We start from the raw sequence: 21,210 nt of genomic DNA, 5'->3' as shown, positions 1-21,210 counted from the left end.
TGTTCAAGGGTGATTCTGCAATCCATATGCACCCAGTCTCCTGCTGCACGTAGCCTACTCTGCAGACAGATTGCTAGAAATGAAGACTGTGCCTTTAAGGGCAAGTGTGCAAGGCGGAGCCAGTGCGTCTCTCGTGTGGTGGAGCTTTAGACATTGCTCACTACAACACCAGACTTATTTAAAAGTGTCACATTATAGCCGGAGCGTCACGAATGCTCTGGCGTCCCGTTCCTGATGCAATAGAAATCTGAAGATTACAGAGTCAAATCAAAGCCCCCAAAGACGCCGTGGAGCTATATTTGACCAAAGAGGAGTCTAGGAGTCAGTCTGCGGAGGAGAACTGCGAAGTTATTACGGTAAGTTCAGAAAAGTGATTTGAAATGTCTTGTGTAGTTACTGTAAGAACCCATGTCTCGCCTGTCTATTGTTTTGTATGTTGGTGCCAGCACGGCAGACACAGGTAATTGGTGCAATTTCAGGTCCTACTGTGATTATTTGTATGCTGTATGTCTTGTTTTTAATTTTCTGACGGATAGAGCAAGCCATTCAGAGGCGCAACTTGTCTTTTAGCCGAAAAAGTTCTGACAAAAAACAAACTAGAATTTGGGAACACATTTGTTAACTTCTACGTAAGTCTATCTTTTATGATAAATATAAAATTGGAAGTTTACATAACGTTCGGCCGATTGCAAACCTATAACCTGGTTTGATTCTTTTAGTCTACAATATCTATTTGTATCTTTTCATCTTAAACAAAAGGGAAATAACAATTCATTCTGTATCATCATTACCTGGCCTTGCCAGATAGCTGACTTGTGTGTTGTGGTGTGAGTCACCTGCCTGCTAGAGGGCTTTTAACCATTATTATCTCAATCCGGTAAAGTGAGGGGGTGTGCGCGCTGTTTGCTTGCCGCACAGGTAGAGCGGGTATGGTTGCTCGGAAACCGCTGCAGGGTTGTCATGAGCGGGGTGTGAACTCCTTCTTTCAAGGTCTGTGTGTGACTACTACAATCCTGAGTCAAAGGTAAGCTATCTGCGGATGTTTTACATCACTGCTAACCCATCAGACCTCCTCCTGTCCAGCACCCATGGGCTCCGTGTTATCTTCACACTCACATTGAGCCTGTCCACCTATTGTATAAACACAAAAGCCACACTTGACTGTAAAAAGACTCAAGTTCTCTGGTCAAAGTATCTGAATTAAGTGACTTAAAGAATTCCTCCTTAAGGGGGTTAGTGCTCTGCATGACTGCACATCATTTGTTTAATCCTGTTGCCTGTAAATGCTCCTATGGTTAACTGCCAGGATGAACTGTCTTTGCACCTGTTGCAAGAGGAAGCACAAGCCCCTGGGGGTTCATTATCGAGGATCATGTTGCTTCCCATCCCCGCCGAACCAAATCGACGGCCCTGGGCAGGGGGATTGCATGCCTTGTTGGGCAGTTTGGCTCAGGCTGATGCCCCAGGCTTCCTGTTGTTTTAGAGCTTTGTTTCTCACCAGCTGTCAGGGCAGCACATAAATATGGCTCACAGGAGACCAGGAACGAGGGGTCTGTGTTCTTCTCAGTCATCACTCCTACATTGTAAGGAGGACAGCATGTCTCTGGGTGTGCACGCACCTCATTTGTGGTCTCCAGAAGAGATGACCACCAGGGCTATGGATGCACCTGTTTTCCTGCATTCTGAAAAACAGGATTAATGGTTAACACTTCTGATAGGGCACTGAAGTCATTAGGAGATTTGCTACAACAGTGCACAGTGAACTCAGACATGGTGTACAACAAAGACACCTATAGTTACCCATGATACACTTGCTTGAAAACACATACTTTTTATAACATTTAGTGACTTTATAATATCATTTCATCAGAGATTGTGACATACTGGTTAATCCAGTGTGAGGCATCAGACTTTGCTTCCAGTGTATCACAGACCCCAGAAATATCGATATGCTGCAGTGTTTCTTCCCCTCTGAATATTGTATACATTGTTCACTCAGCCCTGACACATGCTTGACATGACAGGAACATTTGGGTCATTTGACTTAAGGAGTTCTTGCAACATCAGGTATATGTCTGGTAACAGGAGGAGCCCCTTCCTCTGCTGTTCAGGACAAGCAAGATTGCAGCATTGGAGCACAGCACAGCCTAGTTTTAAAATAAACTGTAAACTTATTAAGAGTGGAGGCACAGTCTATAGAAATAGAAGTCTGAAAGTTGGCTAATGAGTTCACACCTCTTAGATGTTTTGCAATTTTGAATTTAGGCTTATATAGACTCTGGCTATAGGTGAAATGTAAAGATCATTCAGTGAGTACTGAAGCACCTAAGCTGTTGAAAATTAGCTATTGTATTGTATTTGTTTATCAATCTAAACATTTCAGATGTACTGTCAGATAAGTAAAAACTGAAACACTCATTGCTCTCGCTGTTTCGACTTTATAAAACTCAACTTTCTAATTTGGTAAGAGAAAATGGGAACTATGTTTGGTTTCATATTACGTAAGCAATCTCTCCACATCCCAGCTACTTAGGCCATTTGTCGAATAAAATAAAAACAAAAAAACAAAAACAATCACAGCACATTTATAGTAACATTTTTACAACAAGATCTTTGTTAGGGACTGTTATTTTGGTCTGCCTACTGCTTTTATGCCTTTTTTTGCAAAATACAATGAGACTAGAACATTATGAATGACCGAGTCCTCTGTCGTCATGGTGTGTTGGGACACAGGTGTCCTAAAATCTTGTCAAACTGAGCTTTTGTCATTTCTCTGTCATAGGATATTGTTGTCCTGTCTTCTTAGAGGGGGTAGAAATCCTATGCACAAGGCCATAACTAAATATTTGGCTTTGTTGGCAGCAGAAAGGGGCAAATTTGTGCATTTTGCTCTCTATTCTAATATCAGGATTTTCTTTCTTTCTTTGCTCCACCAGAGGATGTTGGCTGTGCTTTCAGAGAGTATATTTCAATGTACACATATTCTGTTTCTCTTCATCAGCTTTTGCTTTCAGCTTCCTTTCACCATCATTCATGGCTGTGTCTTGGCTGTGTTACAGGTACACCAGAAGCAGGGGCAGCCAGCCGGGCGATCTGAGTGTTTCCTGGCTTTGATGCGACCCGAGGGTGCCTGGAGCATGTCCACAGTGGGCCTGACTGCCCAGGAGATCTCTTTTCCCATAGAAAACCCCTTCCTGAGGGGCAGCTACTGTCACAGCATGGCTGGATCCAAACCCTCTTGGAGCTATCGCCATGAGCTGGACAAGTGAGTGTTCAGGTGCCAGGACTAGTAGTTCATTTTTAGAAAGGGGCGTTTTTACAAATCTGCATGACATGCTGAAGTTTTATGGTTCAGGTCAGTCTGAGATTTCTTGTAAAGTACAATGAAATGTTAATGTGGCTTATTTAAACTGGTACTAATCAAATGTTTCTTTTTTTAATAGCTTCTACTTCAGTATGGACACTGCACACACAGATCACAGCTCACGTGCCCAGCAAAAAGGGCCACCTCCACTGTCTCTAAGTTATGAAAGTAAGTGCATGATCTGTCATCTGCACAGTGCAGGTCTTCTGAAATACACAAATGCTGCATTGCATGTGTTGTGCCTTTTCAATCATCTGCTACTTACTGCATATAGTAAGTGGTTTTCCAGAAATATAGAGAAAGCTAGTAATCCACAGGAGTCCTTTTTTACAGGATACAATGAAGTTGTAGTAGTAAAGGGCAATTGTCCATGCCATTAATATGATGCTTATTTTTTTTTATTTTTCCTCTCTGACAGGACATAAACACAGTCCCAGCTCACAGAGATTACCTCCAAAGAAATCCCGGCCCTCCCATCTCTCCCTGTCCTGCAGTGCTGAACCATCCACCCCAAGTCCTGCTGATGACGACCAGGTGGTCCCCTCATTCCAGAGGCTCTCGGTTTATGAGTGCAGCAGTCCACCACAGACACCAGGCAGATGCTCCAAGCCTCTGCCCCCCATCCCTCCACAAACCGACATCTCCACTGAGCAGGCTATGGACAATGAGGTAGAATTTTTCACAAGTTCGGACGACAGCTGCTGCCTGGTGTCTGATCAGTATCCCAAATCGTCTCCTTTTCGTTATGTAGTCCCCAGTCGAAGGAGCTTCAGGGACTGCGGGCAGATTAACTACGCTTACTATGACGGCCCATTAGGACCGCAAAGCCCAAAGCCGTCCCAACAGCAGCATCAGACACTTCCTCCACAGGAAGTGCGGGAACAGTATGAGCAGCAGCGACAGGAACCACCTGAGCCAGTGGTCTGTCAGAGACAGCAGGACAAAGCTCAGAGGAGGCTGCGGCGCTCACACTCTGGCCCAGCTGGATCCTTTAACAAGCCCTCGCTGCTGCGCCTCACGTGCCACAAACGCTACACCCACTGTATGGATAAGCCTGAGGTGCCACCCCCTATTCCTCCACGAACGATCAAGACAGGAGACTACCGCCGCTGGTCAGCAGAAGTCTCGTCTGGGGCTTACAGCGATGAGGACAAACCACCCAAGGTGCCCCCAAGGGAACCTTTGTCCAGAGGCAGCTCACGCACCCCCAGCCCCAAGAGCCTCCCAACATACATAAATGGGGTGATGCCTCCAACCCAAAGCTTTGCACCAGATCCTAAGTACGTAAGCTGTCGGGGTTTACAGAGACAGAACAGTGAGGGCTCCCCCTGCATCCTTCCTGTTATGGAGAATGGCAAGAAAGCCAGCACCACACATTACTATCTCCTGCCTCAGCGGCCTGCTTTCGTGGACTCACCTTGTGTAGAGAAATTTCTTCGAGTCATGGACAGACCTGCAGCTCGCAATACAGATGTATCAGACTCAGACTGGGACTGCCACACCAGGAGGAAAGCACATGTGGATTTAGTTTGAAAGGTTTAAGTGGAAGTAGCAGAGGACTCTACTGGACATGAGCAAAAACCACTTCAAAAAATGGTGAAACTGGATGCTAAAACCCCTCAAACAGCTGCTTTTTTTTTTTTTTTTAAACCCCTCATGTATTCTGAACACACAGGGTATGTGCGCACTGTATTCAGTTACTGGTAATGTTGGAATAGCTATCACAACCGAGATACTTTTATGTAAAAATTGTATCTCTGACTATAGATTATGGGCAAAATTCAACATTGTAGAGCTTATTTTTGATATGATTTTTATTTCATGACATTCAATAATGTGCTATTTTTGCTGATAATGTGGTACAGTAAGAAGGTACAAGCAGGCCTTGAACCTCGTGCTCAGTGTTTTCTGTGTCTGGAAGGTTGAAGATGTTTTGTGAGATACATTGATGCTGCTTTTGTATCTCACAAGGGACAAAAGGTCAGTAATGTAACCATGTATCACTTAATATATGAAGTCTAAATACAAAGCCAATTAATTTTTTACAAATATGAAGGATGCTAGCACACAAATCTCCATTCTGTTTGCTATTATATATCAACACTGATATGGTTTCCCTGTCTTGATGAAGTTTGAGTCTTACTCAGGCCACTATATCTGTGTAAATATGTGTTTCCCACATGGCACGTTGTCATGGTACATTTTGTACTAAGAGGTGGGTACATTACTGGTAGCTATGCATATTTCCTTTGGAATGTCTAGTGCAGCTTTTATGGTGTAGTTGTCTGTTGATGAGTGTGTCTGTGTGGATGTATGTATGTGCGTGGACTTGTTTGTGCATACGTGCATGTGAACAGCAGTTGGAAAAGTGTTCTGGTGTTAAAGTGACTTTCTACAATTGGTAGAAGATTGTCAACCATACTTGTTACTGTGCTCTGCTTATTTGCAGCACCTGCTTTTGAGTACAGCCCTCTAAAAAGTGCACACATTTGATTGCTTTCTTTCAGTGTCCAGGTCCGTTTTGTTGCACAGAAATTGGCCTGTTGAACATGAAGTGAATGTATGCTATTCTTACTGAAATACCATCAAACAGCTGGAGAAGCTTATTTTTGGTCAAGCTGTGAGTTATTGCTTGGAACAAATTTGCCTCAAGTACTACCTCCATTTGATATTAATCCTATATTTCACATGCTCCCCATTAATAAAGGAAAATTCTGAAATTATAATCTATAAAAGATGAGTTAACCAGCTCCATATCTGACCTGACACAAAATTTTAATTCACTTGCACTTCAGTTAAGAGTAACACAAAGTCAATTCTAACCGGATATACTTATTCATTTTAGATCACGCAGAACTTATATCACAGAGATGTTAGGCTAACCTGTTAATACAGACGCATTACAGTGCAGGGTTTACCTACCTGACACAGACTTTCCTGTTCTGCTCATGCATTCCTGCCTTACATGATTGCAGTGGGTGTGGTCTGAGAGACTTTGGCTGCTGGCAGCCTAGAAAATATATGAATTTTTATTGTTGTAGATTATTCAAAAAGCATCAGAATGATATAGTAAATGTAGCACATGTATTGAAGTAACCCTTGGTATCGAACACGGTGTTCAGTTTGGGAAACAGATAACTGCTAAGGTCAAACGGTCATTGAAATATACTTTTTCTCTCCCTCCTGCTCACGAAACCTTGCCAACATAATGTTGCTTTTGACTTAAATGTCTGAAAAAATGTTTACATCATACACTGATACTATTTAATCTTAAGGTATTCATATGTCTTATTAGAAATAATAAAACTGAATGAAGTACTAGTTTATCAAATAACTTCTCTGCTGTGGTGAAGACATGCACTGGGAGAGTACAGTATGCTGTGTACAGTATTTAACAATTCCATTTGTTGTTATGAACAGTTGATAAGTATATAGTCTTTAAAAAGAAAGCAAAATAAAATTACTTATTTATGAGCCTGCTTCATTCTGTTTCTTCAATCTATCAAGCCTAAACTCTCAACTCAGCTGTTTGGCCTGTTTTATCACCCACACACCCTTATGCTGTGCCTTATTGTGACTGGCCTCTATCCAGAGAAAGAAGAGTGACTTACAATGGCCGACTGAAAGGTGTACAGTATATTGCCTTCCTCTTCCTGGTTATGACTGCTTAGATGCTCTGTGGCAGCCAGCTTTGTGCCCACAGGTTTTCAAGCACTAAACAATGTTGCAAGTGTTTTACTCTTGACTTGAGTCCATGTGGTTAGGCATAGAGCCGAAACCACAATGAGCCACACAGAGCATTAGAGGTCAAATAATTATTAAATAAGCTGCAATTCAACCGCAGTTAGAATATCCACCATGACCTCTCAGCAAGGCAGTGACCATTTCTATAGATTTGCTGTGCTGATAGCAATTGATTTTGCATTATCCTCTTAATGGAACAAAAGGCGGCAGTCTGAACTATCTAGGCCACCTGCAAACCCTTTCACCTGGTTCACTTTTAGGTGAGCTGCTAGGTGACAGCACATGTGGTGACTATAGCAACTAAAGACAGACTGCTCATTTTAAATGTCTGTTGGGGGCAAGAAAGTGTCATCAAGTGTCAGATGAATTACAAGGCGTGTTGTTTGAGATTAGCTTCTGAATAAATAAAAAGCTAAAACACATTATTGCTCTGATGTGGCATTAAATGGCTAAGCCAGAACTCAGACAAATGACTTGCTTAGACTCCACTTTCACCATTTCCATGACTTTTGACTTGACTTATGAAACTTTTTTTTAATCAAACTTGGCCAATAAGGCACAAGGGATCATTATGATTCTCTGTGAAATTCAGTCACTTTGTGCCCCTGTTTCTGTGGCTGTTTCTTTGCCACAATTACACATAACCCTTTTTTGTTACCTGACTGAGCTTTATTTTAAGGAAGGAGCAAGCAAAGAAACTGATCAAGCAAATTACATCAAATCCTGCTATAAAGTTAGGAAGAACAAATAGGTATGCTGAATAGTAATAAAACATCTTTTACAGTTTATGCAGATATTATTATTAATAATCCTTTATTTAAACAGGTAGTCTAATTGAGATCGGGATCTCCTTTTCAAGAGAGACCTGTGTACAAAAAATAAACACATATAGTTTAAGCATAGTCAGACACACAGATAATTCAGAGATACACATTATGCATTTTCACAATTAAGAAAAGCATTTACAAGTATGATTGCAAATACACAAGTACAACCTTTTAAAATGTTCAAGTGAAATAAGAGAATGTAACTTCCTATTTTTTTTAATCTCTTTCCATTTGTATGCAGCATAGTATTTAAACCTACTGTTTCAGTGTTCAGTGTGAACAAGAGGTACAGCAAATGTTAAATGATTATTACACTAATGGATCTAACTCTAAAGTCCAGAAATATAAATTGAGTATCAAGCAGTTACTGTTATACTTTTATACACACAACAAAAACGTAAGATATGAATTGGTTAAATACAGCTTTTGTCTTCAGTAGTAATGCACTGTAAAACAGGCCTATGGAGGCAAATTTACAGTCACTAATTGGTTTAACAGTACAGCTTCCTCTGCACATGAGGTTAGATTTCTACATATTTTGTTCTAAAATACTCAACAACATAATCTTCCAGGTTTGAGGCAATTCACACCAAATCTCATTTCTAATCTATCTATAAAATATCTGCAGTTTTATTCTAAATTGAACTATATGCTATTTTAAAAAACTATTTTCTCATAAAATATAATTTTAGTCAATGTATGGTGCTTCACTGTGAATGAAAAGGGTAGTTAACAGTAAAATTATATCAGGCTATTGTGGCAGTGTCACATGATAATACCTAACAAATAATAAGAATTAAATTGTGGGAAAGATGACATATAATGACAGAATGTAGAGAATGATATTTATCTTGTCATAAATCGTGTAGTAAAATATTCTTAACAGTGAATCCAAAGTTGCTATTCTGGGAATAATTCCTGAAAGTTATGCTCGTTCCTATCTGTTATATATGAGTATACCTTTGGTTATAGCAAGAACATGCACATCTGCAATCTTCCATATTTTCAAGAGGCAAGATAAGTAGAGTGTGTATGTTCTATGTGGGATGTATTCTTATTCTCATCCCACTTTCCAAATAAACAATAATTAACATAATTAAATATAAGACATAATTAATTCCATTGTATGCATTGCAACTTTCTGTTTTGGTGTAACTTTTGCTGTGAGGGGTGGACAGAGTTGTAAATATTTAACTTAAACCGAAGTGCTGCTGGTAAAATTTTACCTACATCAAGTGAAGGTAAAGAAATTGGTCACAAGTGTGTCTTCTGAGTCAGTCACTAGATGGACACAAATAGCCATCAGTTGTTCAGATGAAAAGACATCAATGAACTGTGTATTGTTGTTGTGGACCAGCAGCAGGAATTTTGAAGGCAATGGCACAGTAAAAAAAAAGATTGGCCATAACATTGGACTGTAACAGTACTAATCAAGCTATTGTTACCTGATGTTGACAGTACACAGTCTAGTTCTACAACAGGACAGAGATGATCACTGCTGAGGGTGAGTAAACACTGAAGCATTTTCTCTGTGCCTCTCTCTTCACATATTGCAAAGGCAAAACATCTTTAAAATGAGTGAAGGTATGCCATCTAGTGACAGGATATTGTACTGACTGATTGCTGACAAGCAACCATTACCTTGGCTTATGGGGAATAACCAACCTGATTTACATTAATGGAAACAAATACAGAAACCCTCGATGCTGACTTTAAAAAAACAACACCACAGTCAAAGTAGCATATTGCATGGCCTATGTGTTGGATTACTTAAAATTGGACAGATGTTTGTAATTGTTTCCACCCCATGCATTTGAATGAATGCTATAGATTATTGTATGTTACTGTGATTTTGTGTTATAGATCAATTATCACTTTTATTGCTATGGCAAGTGCATTTTGTTGAATGATACCAAAAACAGCACGACATTTCAAAATCAACTTGCTCCAAACCCATGTCAACACTGATAAAAACTACACTCATCTAAGCCATCTTATAAATATTTAAATCTCATTTAATTCTTACTGTAGGTCTACTCCTGGTTCCTATTGCATCTAAATGAATCTTCTATATTTTTTAAATTATTTTGTGCACTCTTAGTAAATGTAGATGTACAGTGCTTGCAGCAAAAGCCACCAGGTCAAAAATTTACTTAATGAGGTTACAGCATGTTCCTGTATGATGAAGACAGTAGTGCTGAAATAACCCCTAGGCAAGAGTTTCAGGAAGGGACAGAATAAAATGTTTGTTTGGTTTCTCAATACTGCAGGGGAGCATTTCTCATTGACAATAAATAAAATAAAATATAAAAACATCTTAATGTAGCATAGTGTAGTCCTTAAATGAGGTCAAAATTTAAAACAAAAAATTATGGCAATAACAAATGGCTGTAGTGTGGTGTTCATTTTTATATGAGGGCACATATGCTATAGTGAATTACAATTAATATAAATAAAATCATAAATATTATAACAACAAATTACTAGTATATTATTTCATGTGCAATACAAAGCCGGAAACATTTTCCAGTCTGTAGCCTTCATCTAGGGGTTGATGTTCAAAACATCTGGATGTTTTGTTGTGACCTGGAAATACAAAAGAAGGATCAACATTTGAACTATGATCTTACATTTATCTGTCCTTGTACTCCAGAAGACTTTCATAGGTATTGTATGTTTGTAACTGTATGTAATACCAGAATAGTAAACAAGAATACTTGCAATTGAGTGTCAACATTTTGTAGACTTGGACTAAAACCCTCTGATTTGTAATTGCCTGCAATTCCAAAGTTGTGATGTCCTGGGGAAAAGAATATGATAATGTTGAAACAGCAAATGTAAGAGTCCTTGCTGAGAAATTGTTTACTGAATTTTTAAAATAGATCAGTGATTACTAACAAAACAGACCAGGACAGACCTGCATCAGAGAAGTCAAAGAAATCTTCCTCAAAAGCAGACAGTCTTCTGGTAAAAGAGCTGTTTCTTTTCCTAAAATTGAGACAGTTTCATTAGTTTTACATGGCAATGTTTTTAACTTTATGATTACAGGCAACAAGAAATAAACATGTGCATTTAAGGCATCATAACCCACCAAACACCCATATGTTTCTTTTTGACAGTGACAGCAATGACAATGACGATCAAGAGCATGAGTGCTGCTGCCAATGATCCAAACAGTGCTCCATAGAAACCTGGACCCCGACGGAAGAGGTCACACTGTGGGCCATAAAACTGCTCCAGGCTAGACTCGAAGCATCTGGGTTGAAGGGCCACAAGAGTGAATTATGTTAATAATATGAATAATATGAACAAACATATTAGACATACAGTGGTATGAAAAAGTGTTTGCCCCCTTCCTGATTGCTTATTTTTTTGCATGTTTGTCACACTTAAATGTTTCAGATCATCAAACAAATTTAAATATTAGTCAAAGATAACACAAGTAAACACAAAATGCAGTTTTTAAATGAAGGTTGTTATTATTAAGGGAAAACAAAATCCAAACCCACATGACCCTGTGTGAAAAAGTGATTGCCCCACCTGTTAAAACATAACTGTGGTTATTCACACCTGAGTTCAATTTCTCTAGCCACACCCAGGCCTGATTATTGCCACACATGTTCTCAGTCAAGAAATCACTTAAATCAGGTGTGTGTCCCATTACATCTGGCGTGAAAGTAACACCGCATTTCAGAAAAAGAACATTAAAATATGGTGGTCGTAGTGTGATGGTCTGGGGCTGTTTTGCTGCTTCAGGACCTGGAAGACTTGCTGTGATAAATGGAACCATGACTTCTGCTGTCTACCAAAAACTCCTGAAGGAGAATGTCCGGCCATCTAATCGTGACCTCAAGCTGAAGCAAACTTGGGTTCTGCAGCAGGACAATGATCCAAAACACACCAGTAAGTCCACCTCTGAATGGCTGAAGAAGAACAAAATGAAGACTTTGGAGTGGCCTAGTGAAGTCCTGACCTGAATCCTATTGAGATGCTATGGGATGACCTTAAAAAGGCATTTCATGCTCGAAAACCCTCCAATGTGGCTGAATTACAACAATTCTGCAAAGATGAGTGGGCCAAAATTCCTCCACAGTGCTGTAAAAGACGCATTGCAAGTTATCGCAAACACTTGATTGCAGTTGTTGCTGCTAAGGGTGGCATGTAGCAACAACAGGGCCATGTAGGTTTGGATTTTTTTCCTTAATAATAAACAACCTTCATTTGAAAACTGCATTTTGTGTTTACTTGTGTTATCTTTTACTAATATTTAAATATGTTTGATGATCTGAAACATTTAAGTGTGACAAACATGCAAAAAATTAAGTAATCAGGCAGGGGGCAAACACTTTTTTCACACCACTGTATCTAAGCTCCTTGCAATTAAAATAAAAACAGATGTTTTGGCTTACCTACAGACAGGCCCTTTGTAAATGTTATTGTCACATTCTCCATGTTGATGACAGTAATCAGGGTTTGTTTTGCACGGTCCAACACACTGCCATTGACCATTACTAATCTCAGCAGTGTAATTAGCAAACTGAGTGCAGTTAACAAAAGGCTTCAGGTCTGTGATATCTGATTGATAAAAAAAGTGATGCATTTATAATTTTGTACCATAATACAAATATGGAGATTTTGACAAATATTAAATGAAGAAACACTGAATGTGCAAAGCAGCAATAAGTCAAATAAGCATGATTAGAACTGACATATAGTACACCTACTTTTAATCTCAGGTGGCTGGAAGGTGAGTCCATTTAACTGCACACTTGCATTATGAAAGGCCTGAGAAATCTTATTGAGGTTACTTTTGTCATTCAAGATACCAGTCAACACCCCATCAAGCTGAGTGTTGACAAACTGGATTTGAGTTTCATTGTTTGCATAGACGTACTCTGCCGCGCTCTCTGCTACAACACTTCCTGGTCTACAGTAGAAAAATAGAAAGATATTACCAAAAGAAAACAGATTGTACTTGATTAAAACGTAATTTAAATAATCAGTGAAGCTGAATAAAAACCTACGACAATTTGATGACTTGTACTTTCTTAAAGCTTTGTGGATCTGCTTCGTTGCATAGGACTTCGAGCTGGAACACAGGACAGATGTTATTATAGCATGGTTATGGCAATAAATCCACATTTTTGAATATTATCAAAAACAGAGTGCAAAGCACAAATGATATAAAAAATCTGTATGTTGTATTAAGTATTGTAATTGTTGCCTGGAAATTAATTACTCACTAATAAGTTATAATACATGAGTAAATACTCTGAAATTGGATCATTGTGTAATAATCATGAAGTCATGCAACAATGAAAAAAAAACTAAAAATCTACCTCCCGTTCTAATGTCTTGATGAATTCCACTGATTGAGGTGAGCTTAAATTGTTATAAGCATCCTGAAAAGTGACGTTTAATGCCAAAGTAAAATTAGCCTTTCGAGTTGGTATTTCTTCGGTATCTGCAAAAAATGATGATACCCTTATATTGACATTGCGATAACATTTTACATTCAACACAAATATCAGTGCCAAAAGCATACAAATCCCAAATGCACATTATGCTAAAAGCCTATAACTTATCTCTGCATTCAAAAATTATTTTAAGCTAATAGAATATTTTGAAGAAATAAATTTGGGGATGAAAAACCTCACCAATATGAGCAGAGGTGTCATTCTGTCCAAGAGTGCAAACATTTCCAAAGACGAAATCTTGACAAAGGCAGTTGCATCCTCCAAGTGTCGTGTTGAATATACAGGTACCAGTACACCCAGGACAGTCCTTATCTCTACACTGAGGAGTTGTAGATGATGTTGTCAAAGTGACGGTGGCATTTGAAAGGAGGGTAATAGTAGATGTTGAATGACTAACTGTAGTAAGTGTGTTTGTGCTGATGATTTCTGCTGACGTCAAAACCTTTGAAGTTGGTGTAGTTAGGGAAGATGTTTGTGGACTGCTACTTGATATTTCCTTTGATGTTGATTCACTTGTGGGTGCAGCAGTAGGCTGCGTCAAAGGTGTTATGTTGGAGGACACTGTAGAAGGTGTATGAATTGTAGCAGTAGTATTTGAGTTTGGATTGACAGTAGAGGTAGGTGTAAAAGTTGGTGTCACAAAATTAGTTGTGATTGTGGAGCTGAAAGTTGATGTCACAGTCTGTGCTGTGTGTTTTGAAGTTGTGGGAGGACTGGTTGTAAATTCGGTATTTGTGAGGGTATTAATTGTTGTGGAATGATCAGTGTTGGTAGGTATTGTTACTCCATTTGTGGTGAGCGCTGAGGTTGAGGCCGGTAAGTCGGTTGTTCCTGTGGGTGTCACCATTGTAGCAGATGTAGATTGTTGCTCTGTGGGTGAGGAGATAATTGTTGTAGATGTTTCCTGGCTAGTTAATGGAAGCTGACTTGTGCTGGTACTTTTTGATGTTGTTTCAGTTTGTTGTTCATGAGATGTTTGAGTGAAATGAGTCGTTAATGGAGGGAATGTTGAGGGTGAACTGGTTGTATCTTCCGTATTTGTCAGGGAATTGATTGTTGTTGTGGAATGATCAGTGCTGGTATTTATTGTTACTCCATTTGTGGTGAGCGCTGAGGTTGAGGCCGGTAAGTCGGTTGTTCCTGTGGGTGTCACCATTGTAGCAGATGTAGATTGTTGCTCTGTGGGTGAGGACATCATTGTTGTAGATGTTTCCTGGCTAGTTAATGGAAGCTGACTAGTGCTGGTACTTTTTGATGTTGTTTCAGTTTGTTGTTCATGACATGTTTGAGTGGAATGAGTTGTTATTGGAGAGAATGTAGAGGGTGAACTGGTTGTATCTTCCGTATTTGTCAGGGAATTGATTGTTGTTGTGGAATGATCAGTGCTGGTATTTATTGTTACTCCATTTGTGGTGAGCATAGAGGTTGAGGCTGTTATTTCTGTTGTTTCTGTGGGTGTCACCATTGTAGCAGATGTAGATTGTTGCTCTGTGGGTGAGGAAATCATTGTTGTAGATGTTTCCTGGCTAGTTAATGGAAGCTGACTTGTGCTGGTACTTTTTGGTGTTGTTTCAGTTTGTTGTTCATGAGATGTTTGAGTGAAATGAGTCGTTAATGGAGGGAATGTTGAGGGTGAACTGGTTGTATCTTCCGTATTTGTCAGGGAATTGATTGTTGTTGTGGAATGATCAGTGTTGGTATTTATTGTTACTCCATTTGTGGTGAGCGCTGAGGTTGAGGCCGGTAAGTCGGTTGTTCCTGTGGGTGTCACCATTGTAGCAGATGTAGATTGTTGCTCTGTGGGTGAGGACATCATTGTTGTAGATGTTTCCTGGCTAGTTAATGGAAGCTGACTAGTGCTGGTACTTTTTGGTGTTGTTTCAGTTTGTTGTTCATGAGATGTTTGAGTGAAATGAGTTGTTAATGGAGAGAATGTAGAGGGTGAATTGGTTATATCTTCTGTATTTGTCAGGGAATTGATTGTTGTCGTGGAATGATCAGTGCTGGTAGTTATTGTTACTCCATTTGTGGTGAGTGTAGAGGTTGAGGCTGTTATTTCTGTTGTTTCTGTGGGTGTCACCATTGTAGCAGATGTAGATTGTTGCTCTGTGGGTGAGGAAATCATTGTTGTAGATGTTTCCTGGCTAGTTAATGGAAGCTGACTTGTGCTGGTACTTTTTGGTGTTGTTTCAGTTTGTTGTTCATGAGATGTTTGAGTGAAATGAGTCGTTAATGGAGGGAATGTTGAGGGTGAACTGGTTGTATCTTCCGTATTTGTGAGGGAATTGATTGTTGTTGTGGAATGATCAGTGTTGGTAGTTATTGTTACTCCATTTGTGGTGAGCGCTGAGGTTGAGGCAGTTATTTCTGTTGTTTCTGTGGGTGTCACCATTGTAGCAGATGTAGATTGTTGCTCTGTGGGTGAGGACATCATTGTTGTAGATGTTTCCTGGCTAGTTAATGGAAGCTGACTTGTGCTGGTACTTTTTGGTGTTGTTTCAGTTTGTTGTTCATGAGATGTTTGAGTGAAATGAGTTGTTAATGGAGAGAATGTAGAGGGTGAATTGGTTATATCTTCTGTATTTGTCAGGGAATTGATTGTTGTCGTGGAATGATCAGTGTTGGTAGTTATTGTTACTCCATTTGTGGTGAGCGCTGAGGTTGAGGCTGGTAAGTCGGTTGTTCCTGTGGGTGTCACCATTGTAGCAGATGTAGATTGTTGCTCTGTGGGTGAGGACATCATTGTTGTAGATGTTTCCTGGCTAGTTAATGGAAGCTGACTTGTGCTGGTACCTTTTGGTGTTGTTTCAGTTAGTTGTTCATGAGATGTTTGAGTGAAATGAGTTGTTAATGGAGAGAATGTAGAGGGTGAATTGGTTATATCTTCTGTATTTGTCAGAAATTGATTGTTGTTGTGGAATGATCAGTGCTGGTAGTTATTGTTACTCCATTTGTGGTGAGCGCTGAGGTTGAGGCCAGTAAGTCGGTTGTTCCTGTGGGTGTCACCATTGTAGCAGATGTAGATTGTTGCTCTGTGGGTGAGGACATCATTGTTGTAGATGTTTCCTGGCTAGTTAATGGAAGCTGACTTGTGCTGGTACTTTTTGGTGTTGTTTCAGTTTGTTGTTCATGAGATGTTTGAGTGAAATGAGTTGTTAATGGAGGGAATGTTGAGGGTGAACTGGTTGTATCTTCCGTATTTGTCAGGGAATTGATTGTTGTCGTGGAATGATCAGTGCTGGTAGTTATTGTTACTCCATTTGTGGTGAGTGTAGAGGTTGAGGCTGTTATTTCTGTTGTTTCTGTGGGTGTCACCATTGTAGCAGATGTAGATTGTTGCTCTGTGGGTGAGGACATCATTGTTGTAGATGTTTCCTGGCTAGTTAATGGAAGCTGACTTGTGCTGGTACTTTTTGGTGTTGTTTCAGTTTGTTGTTCATGAGATGTTTGAGTGAAATGAGTCGTTAATGGAGGGAATGTTGAGGGTGAACTGGTTGTATCTTCCGTATTTGTGAGGGAATTGATTGTTGTTGTGGAATGATCAGTGTTGGTAGTTATTGTTACTCCATTTGTGGTGAGCGCTGAGGTTGAGGCCGGTAAGTCGGTTGTTCCTGTGGGTGTCACCATTGTAGCAGATGTAGATTGTTGCTCTGTGGGTGAGGACATCATTGTTGTAGATGTTTCCTGGCTAGTTAATGGAAGCTGACTTGTGCTGGTACTTTTTGGTGTTGTTTCAGTTTGTTGTTCATGAGATGTTTGAGTGAAATGAGTCGTTAATGGAGGGAATGTAGAGGGTGAACTGGTTATATCTTCTGTATTTGTCAGGGAATTGATTGTTGTTGTGGAATGATCAGTGCTGGTAGTTATTGTTACTCCATTTGTGGTGAGTGCTGAGGTTGAGGCTGTATTTCTGTTGTTCCTGTGGGTGTCACCATTGTAGCAGATGTAGATTGTTGCTCTGTGGGTGAGGAAATCATTGTTGTAGATGTTTCCTGGCTAGTTAATGGAAGCTGACTTGTGCTGGTACTTTTTGGTGTTGTTTCAGTTTGTTGTTCATGAGATGTTTGAGTGAAATGAGTTGTTAATGGAGGGAATGTTGAGGGTGAACTGGTTGTATCTTCCGTATTTGTCAGGGAATTGATTGTTGTCGTGGAATGATCAGTGCTGGTAGTTATTGTTACTCCATTTGTGGTGAGCGCTGAGGTTGAGGCTGTTATTTCTGTTGTTCCTGTGGGTGTCACCATTGTAGCAGATGTAGATTGTTGCTCTGTGGGTGAGGACATCATTGTTGTAGATGTTTCCTGGCTAGTTAATGGAAGCTGACTAGTGCTGGTACTTTTTGGTGTTGTTTCAGTTTGTTGTTCATGAGATATTTGAGTGAAATGAGTTGTTAATGGAGAGAATGTAGAGGGTGAATTGGTTATATCTTCTGTATTTGTCAGGAATTGATTGTTGTCGTGGAATGATCAGTGCTGGTAGTTATTGTTACTCCATTTGTGGTGAGTGTAGAGGTTGAGGCTGTTATTTCTGTTGTTTCTGTGGGTGTCACCATTGTAGCAGATGTAGATTGTTGCTCTGTGGGTGAGGACATCATTGTTGTAGATGTTTCCTGGCTAGTTAATGGAAGCTGACTTGTGCTGGTACTTTTTGGTGTTGTTTCAGTTTGTTGTTCATGAGATGTTTGAGTGAAATGAGTCGTTAATGGAGGGAATGTTGAGGGTGAACTGGTTGTATCTTCCGTATTTGTCAGAGGGAATTGATTGTTGTTGTGGAATGATCAGTGTTGGTAGTTATTGTTACTCCATTTGTGGTGAGCGTTGAGGTTGAGGCCGGTAAGTCGGTTGTTCCTGTGGGTGTCACCATTGTAGCAGATGTAGATTGTTGCTCTGTGGGTGAGGACATCATTGTTGTAGATGTTTCCTGGCTAGTTAATGGAAGCTGACTTGTGCTGGTACTTTTTGGTGTTGTTTCAGTTTGTTGTTCATGAGATGTTTGAGTGAAATGAGTCGTTAATGGGGGGAATGTAGAGGGTGAACTGGTTATATCTTCTGTATTTGTCAGGGAATTGATTGTTGTTGTGGAATGATCAGTGCTGGTAGTTATTGTTACTCCATTTGTGGTGAGCGCTGAGGTTGAGGCCGGTAAGTCGGTTGTTCCTGTGGGTGTCACCATTGTAGCAGATGTAGATTGTTGCTCTGTGGGTGAGGAAATCATTGTTGTAGATGTTTCCTGGCTAGTTAATGGAAGCTGACTTGTGCTGGTACTTTTTGGTGTTGTTTCAGTTTGTTGTTCATGAGATGTTTGAGTGAAATGAGTTGTTAATGGAGGGAATGTTGAGGGTGAACTGGTTGTATCTTCCGTATTTGTCAGGGAATTGATTGTTGTTGTGGAATGATCAGTGTTGGTAGTTATTGTTACTCCATTTGTGGTGAGCGCTGAGGTTGAGGCTGTTATTTCTGTTGTTTCTGTGGGTGTCACCATTGTAGCAGATGTAGATTGTTGCTCTGTGGGTGAGGAAATCAATGTTGTAGATGTTTCCTGGCTAGTTAATGGAAGCTGACTTGTGCTGGTACTTTTTGGTGTTGTTTCAGTTTGTTGTTCATGAGATGTTTGAGTGAAATGAGTCGTTAATGGAGAGAATGTAGAGGGTGAATTGGTTATATCTTCTGTATTTGTCAGGGAATTGATTGTTGTCGTGGAATGATCAGTGCTGGTAATTATTGTTTCTCCATTTGTGGTGAGCATAGAGGTGGAGGCTGTTATTTCTGTTGTTTCTGTGGGTGTCACCATTGTAGCAGATGTAGATTGTTGCTCTGTGGGTGAGGACATCATTGTTGTAGATGTTTCCTGGCTAGTTAATGGAAGCTGACTTGTGCTGGTACTTTTTGGTGTTGTTTCAGTTTGTTGTTCATGAGATGTTTGAGTGAAATGAGTCGTTAATGGAGGGAATGTTGAGGGTGAACTGGTTGTATCTTCCGTATTTGTCAGGGAATTGATTGTTGTTGTGGAATGATCAGTGTTGGTATTTATTGTTACTCCATTTGTGGTGAGCGCTGAGGTTGAGGCCGGTAAGTCGGTTGTTCCTGTGGGTGTCACCATTGTAGCAGATGTAGATTGTTGCTCTGTGGGTGAGGACATCATTGTTGTAGATGTTTCCTGGCTAGTTAATGGAAGCTGACTTGTGCTGGTACTTTTTGGTGTTGTTTCAGTTTGTTGTTCATGAGATGTTTGAGTGAAATGAGTCGTTAATGGGGGGAATGTAGAGGGTGAACTGGTTATATCTTCTGTATTTGTGAGGGAATTGATTGTTGTTGTGGAATGATCAGTGCTGGTAGTTATTGTTACTCCATTTGTGGTGAGCGCTGAGGTTGAGGCCGGTAAGTCGGTTGTTCCTGTGGGTGTCACCATTGTAGCAGATGTAGATTGTTGCTCTGTGGGTGAGGACATCATTGTTGTAGATGTTTCCTGGCTAGTTAATGGAAGCTGACTTGTGCTGGTACTTTTTGGTGTTGTTTCAGTTTGTTGTTCATGAGATGTTTGAGTGAAATGAGTTGTTAATGGAGAGAATGTAGAGGGTGAATTGGTTATATCTTCTGTATTTGTCAGGGAATTGATTGTTGTCGTGGAATGATCAGTGTTGGTAGTTATTGTTACTCCATTTGTGGTGAGCGCTGAGGTTGAGGCCGGTAAGTCAGTTGTTCCTGTGGGTGTCAACATTGTGGCAGATGTAGATTGTTGCTCTGTGGGTGAGGACATCATTGTTGTAGATGTTTCCTGGCTAGTTAATGGAAGCTGACTTGTGCTGGTACTTTTTGGTGTTGTTTCAGTTTGTTGTTCATGAGATGTTTGAGTGAGATGAGTTGTTAATGGAGAGAATGTAGAGGGTGAACTGGTTATATCTTCTGTATTTGTCAGGGAATTGATTGTTGTCGTGGAATGATCAGTGCTGGTAGTTATTGTTACTCCATTTGTGGTGAGTGTAGAGGTTGAGGCTGTTATTTCTGTTGTTTCTGTGGGTGTCACCATTGTAGCAGATGTAGATTGTTGCTCTGTGGGTGAGGACATCATTGTTGTAGATGTTTCCTGGCTAGTTAATGGAAGCTGACTTGTGCTGGTACTTTTTGGTGTTGTTTCAGTTTGTTGTTCATGAGATGTTTGAGTGAAATGAGTCGTTAATGGAGGGAATGTTGAGGGTGAACTGGTTGTATCTTCCGTATTTGTCAGGGAATTGATTGTTGTTGTGGAATGATCAGTGCTGGTATTTATTGTTACTCCATTTGTGGTGAGCGCTGAGGTTGAGGCCGGTAAGTCGGTTGTTCCTGTGGGTGTCACCATTGTAGCAGATGTAGATTGTTGCTCTGTGGGTGAGGACATCATTGTTGTAGATGTTTCCTGGCTAGTTAATGGAAGCTGACTAGTGCTGGTACTTTTTGGTGTTGTTTCAGTTTGTTGTTCATGAGATGTTTGAGTGAAATGAGTCGTTAATGTGGGGAATGTAGAGGGTGAACTGGTTATATCTTCTGTATTTGTGAGGGAATTGATTGTTGTTGTGGAATAATCAGTGCTGGTAGTTATTGTTACTCCATTTGTGGTGAGCGCTGAGGTTGAGGCCAGTAAGTCGGTTGTTCCTGTGGGTGTCACCATTGTAGCAGATGTAGATTGTTGCTCTGTGGGTGAGGACATCATTGTTGTAGATGTTTCCTGGCTAGTTAATGGAAGCTGACTTGTGCTGGTACTTTTTGGTGTTGTTTCAGTTTGTTGTTCATGAGATGTTTGAGTGAAATGAGTTGTTAATGGA

At 40.1% G+C, this 21,210-nt stretch overlaps 3 protein-coding genes across 4 annotated transcripts; 1 reads left to right on the top strand and 2 right to left on the bottom strand.

Annotated features, from left to right (window-relative positions):
- Positions 1-158: 158 nt before the first annotated feature.
- errfi1a (ERBB receptor feedback inhibitor 1a) lies at positions 159-6,838 on the top strand. Of its 2 annotated transcripts, XM_044211511.1 has the most exons (4): positions 159-356; positions 3,060-3,265; positions 3,444-3,532; positions 3,783-6,838. In XM_044211511.1, the coding sequence occupies exons 2-4, from the start codon at positions 3,114-3,116 to the stop codon at positions 4,895-4,897; spliced, it is 1,356 nt and encodes a 451-aa protein (XP_044067446.1). In that variant the 5' UTR covers positions 159-356; positions 3,060-3,113; the 3' UTR covers positions 4,898-6,838. The 2 variants fall into 2 exon arrangements, with proteins under 2 accessions (XP_044067446.1, XP_044067456.1); XM_044211521.1 differs by lacking the exon at positions 159-356 and having other exon boundaries at positions 3,215-3,355.
- Positions 6,839-7,896: 1,058 nt separating this feature from the next.
- LOC122883169 (mucin-3A) lies at positions 7,897-17,313 on the bottom strand. Its single transcript, XM_044211498.1, has 10 exons — positions 16,377-17,313; positions 13,593-16,308; positions 13,275-13,399; positions 12,960-13,024; positions 12,660-12,862; positions 12,345-12,510; positions 11,027-11,191; positions 10,853-10,923; positions 10,657-10,735; positions 7,897-10,521 (listed from the first exon to the last, which is right to left on the bottom strand). Exons 1-10 carry the CDS (start codon positions 17,079-17,081, stop codon positions 10,494-10,496), a joined length of 4,323 nt encoding a protein of 1,440 aa, XP_044067433.1. The 5' UTR covers positions 17,082-17,313; the 3' UTR covers positions 7,897-10,493.
- On the bottom strand, positions 17,282-21,128 carry LOC122887624 (cell wall protein DAN4-like). The gene is made up of 3 exons (XM_044221062.1): positions 21,012-21,128; positions 18,165-20,015; positions 17,282-17,854 (listed from the first exon to the last, which is right to left on the bottom strand). Exons 1-3 carry the CDS (start codon positions 21,096-21,098, stop codon positions 17,282-17,284), a joined length of 2,511 nt encoding a protein of 836 aa, XP_044076997.1. The 5' UTR covers positions 21,099-21,128.
- Between the last annotated feature and the right edge of the window lie 82 nt (positions 21,129-21,210).

Source organism: Siniperca chuatsi, linkage group LG2 (genome assembly GCF_020085105.1).
Source record: "Siniperca chuatsi isolate FFG_IHB_CAS linkage group LG2, ASM2008510v1, whole genome shotgun sequence".
In the NCBI taxonomy this organism is placed as follows: domain Eukaryota; kingdom Metazoa; phylum Chordata; class Actinopteri; order Centrarchiformes; family Sinipercidae; genus Siniperca; species Siniperca chuatsi.
Note: the sequence above shows the minus strand (reverse complement) of the source record. Positions and strands in the feature narration are given on the sequence as shown.

What these genes read in the sequence shown, in the direction of transcription:
- errfi1a (XM_044211511.1), top strand. Translation starts at nt 3,114, where the DNA reads ATGCGACCCGAGGGTGCCTGGAGCATGTCCACAGTGGGCCTGACTGCC. An exon ending in TATCGCCATGAGCTGGACAA is followed by an intron (nt 3,266 to 3,443) that starts GTGAGTGTTCAG and finishes TTTTTTTAATAG; the next exon opens with CTTCTACTTCAGTATGGACA. An exon ending in ACTGTCTCTAAGTTATGAAA is followed by an intron (nt 3,533 to 3,782) that starts GTAAGTGCATGA and finishes CCTCTCTGACAG; the next exon opens with GACATAAACACAGTCCCAGC.
- LOC122883169 (XM_044211498.1), bottom strand. Translation starts at nt 17,081, where the DNA reads ATGATGTCCTCACCCACAGAGCAACAATCTACATCTGCTACAATGGTG. An exon ending in ACTTACTGGCCTCAACCTCA is followed by an intron (nt 16,309 to 16,376) that starts GCGCTCACCACA and finishes AATCAATTTCTG; the next exon opens with ACAAATACAGAAGATATAAC. An exon ending in TACAAAGGGCCTGTCTGTAG is followed by an intron (nt 11,192 to 12,344) that starts GTAAGCCAAAAC and finishes CCTTCAACCCAG; the next exon opens with ATGCTTCGAGTCTAGCCTGG.
- LOC122887624 (XM_044221062.1), bottom strand. Translation starts at nt 21,098, where the DNA reads ATGATGTCCTCACCCACAGAGCAACAATCTACATCTGCTACAATGGTG. An exon ending in ACTTACTGGCCTCAACCTCA is followed by an intron (nt 20,016 to 21,011) that starts GCGCTCACCACA and finishes ATCAATTCCCTG; the next exon opens with ACAAATACAGAAGATATAAC. An exon ending in CCACAACAACAATCAATTCC is followed by an intron (nt 17,855 to 18,164) that starts CTCTGACAAATA and finishes AACAATCAATTC; the next exon opens with CTGACAAATACAGAAGATAT.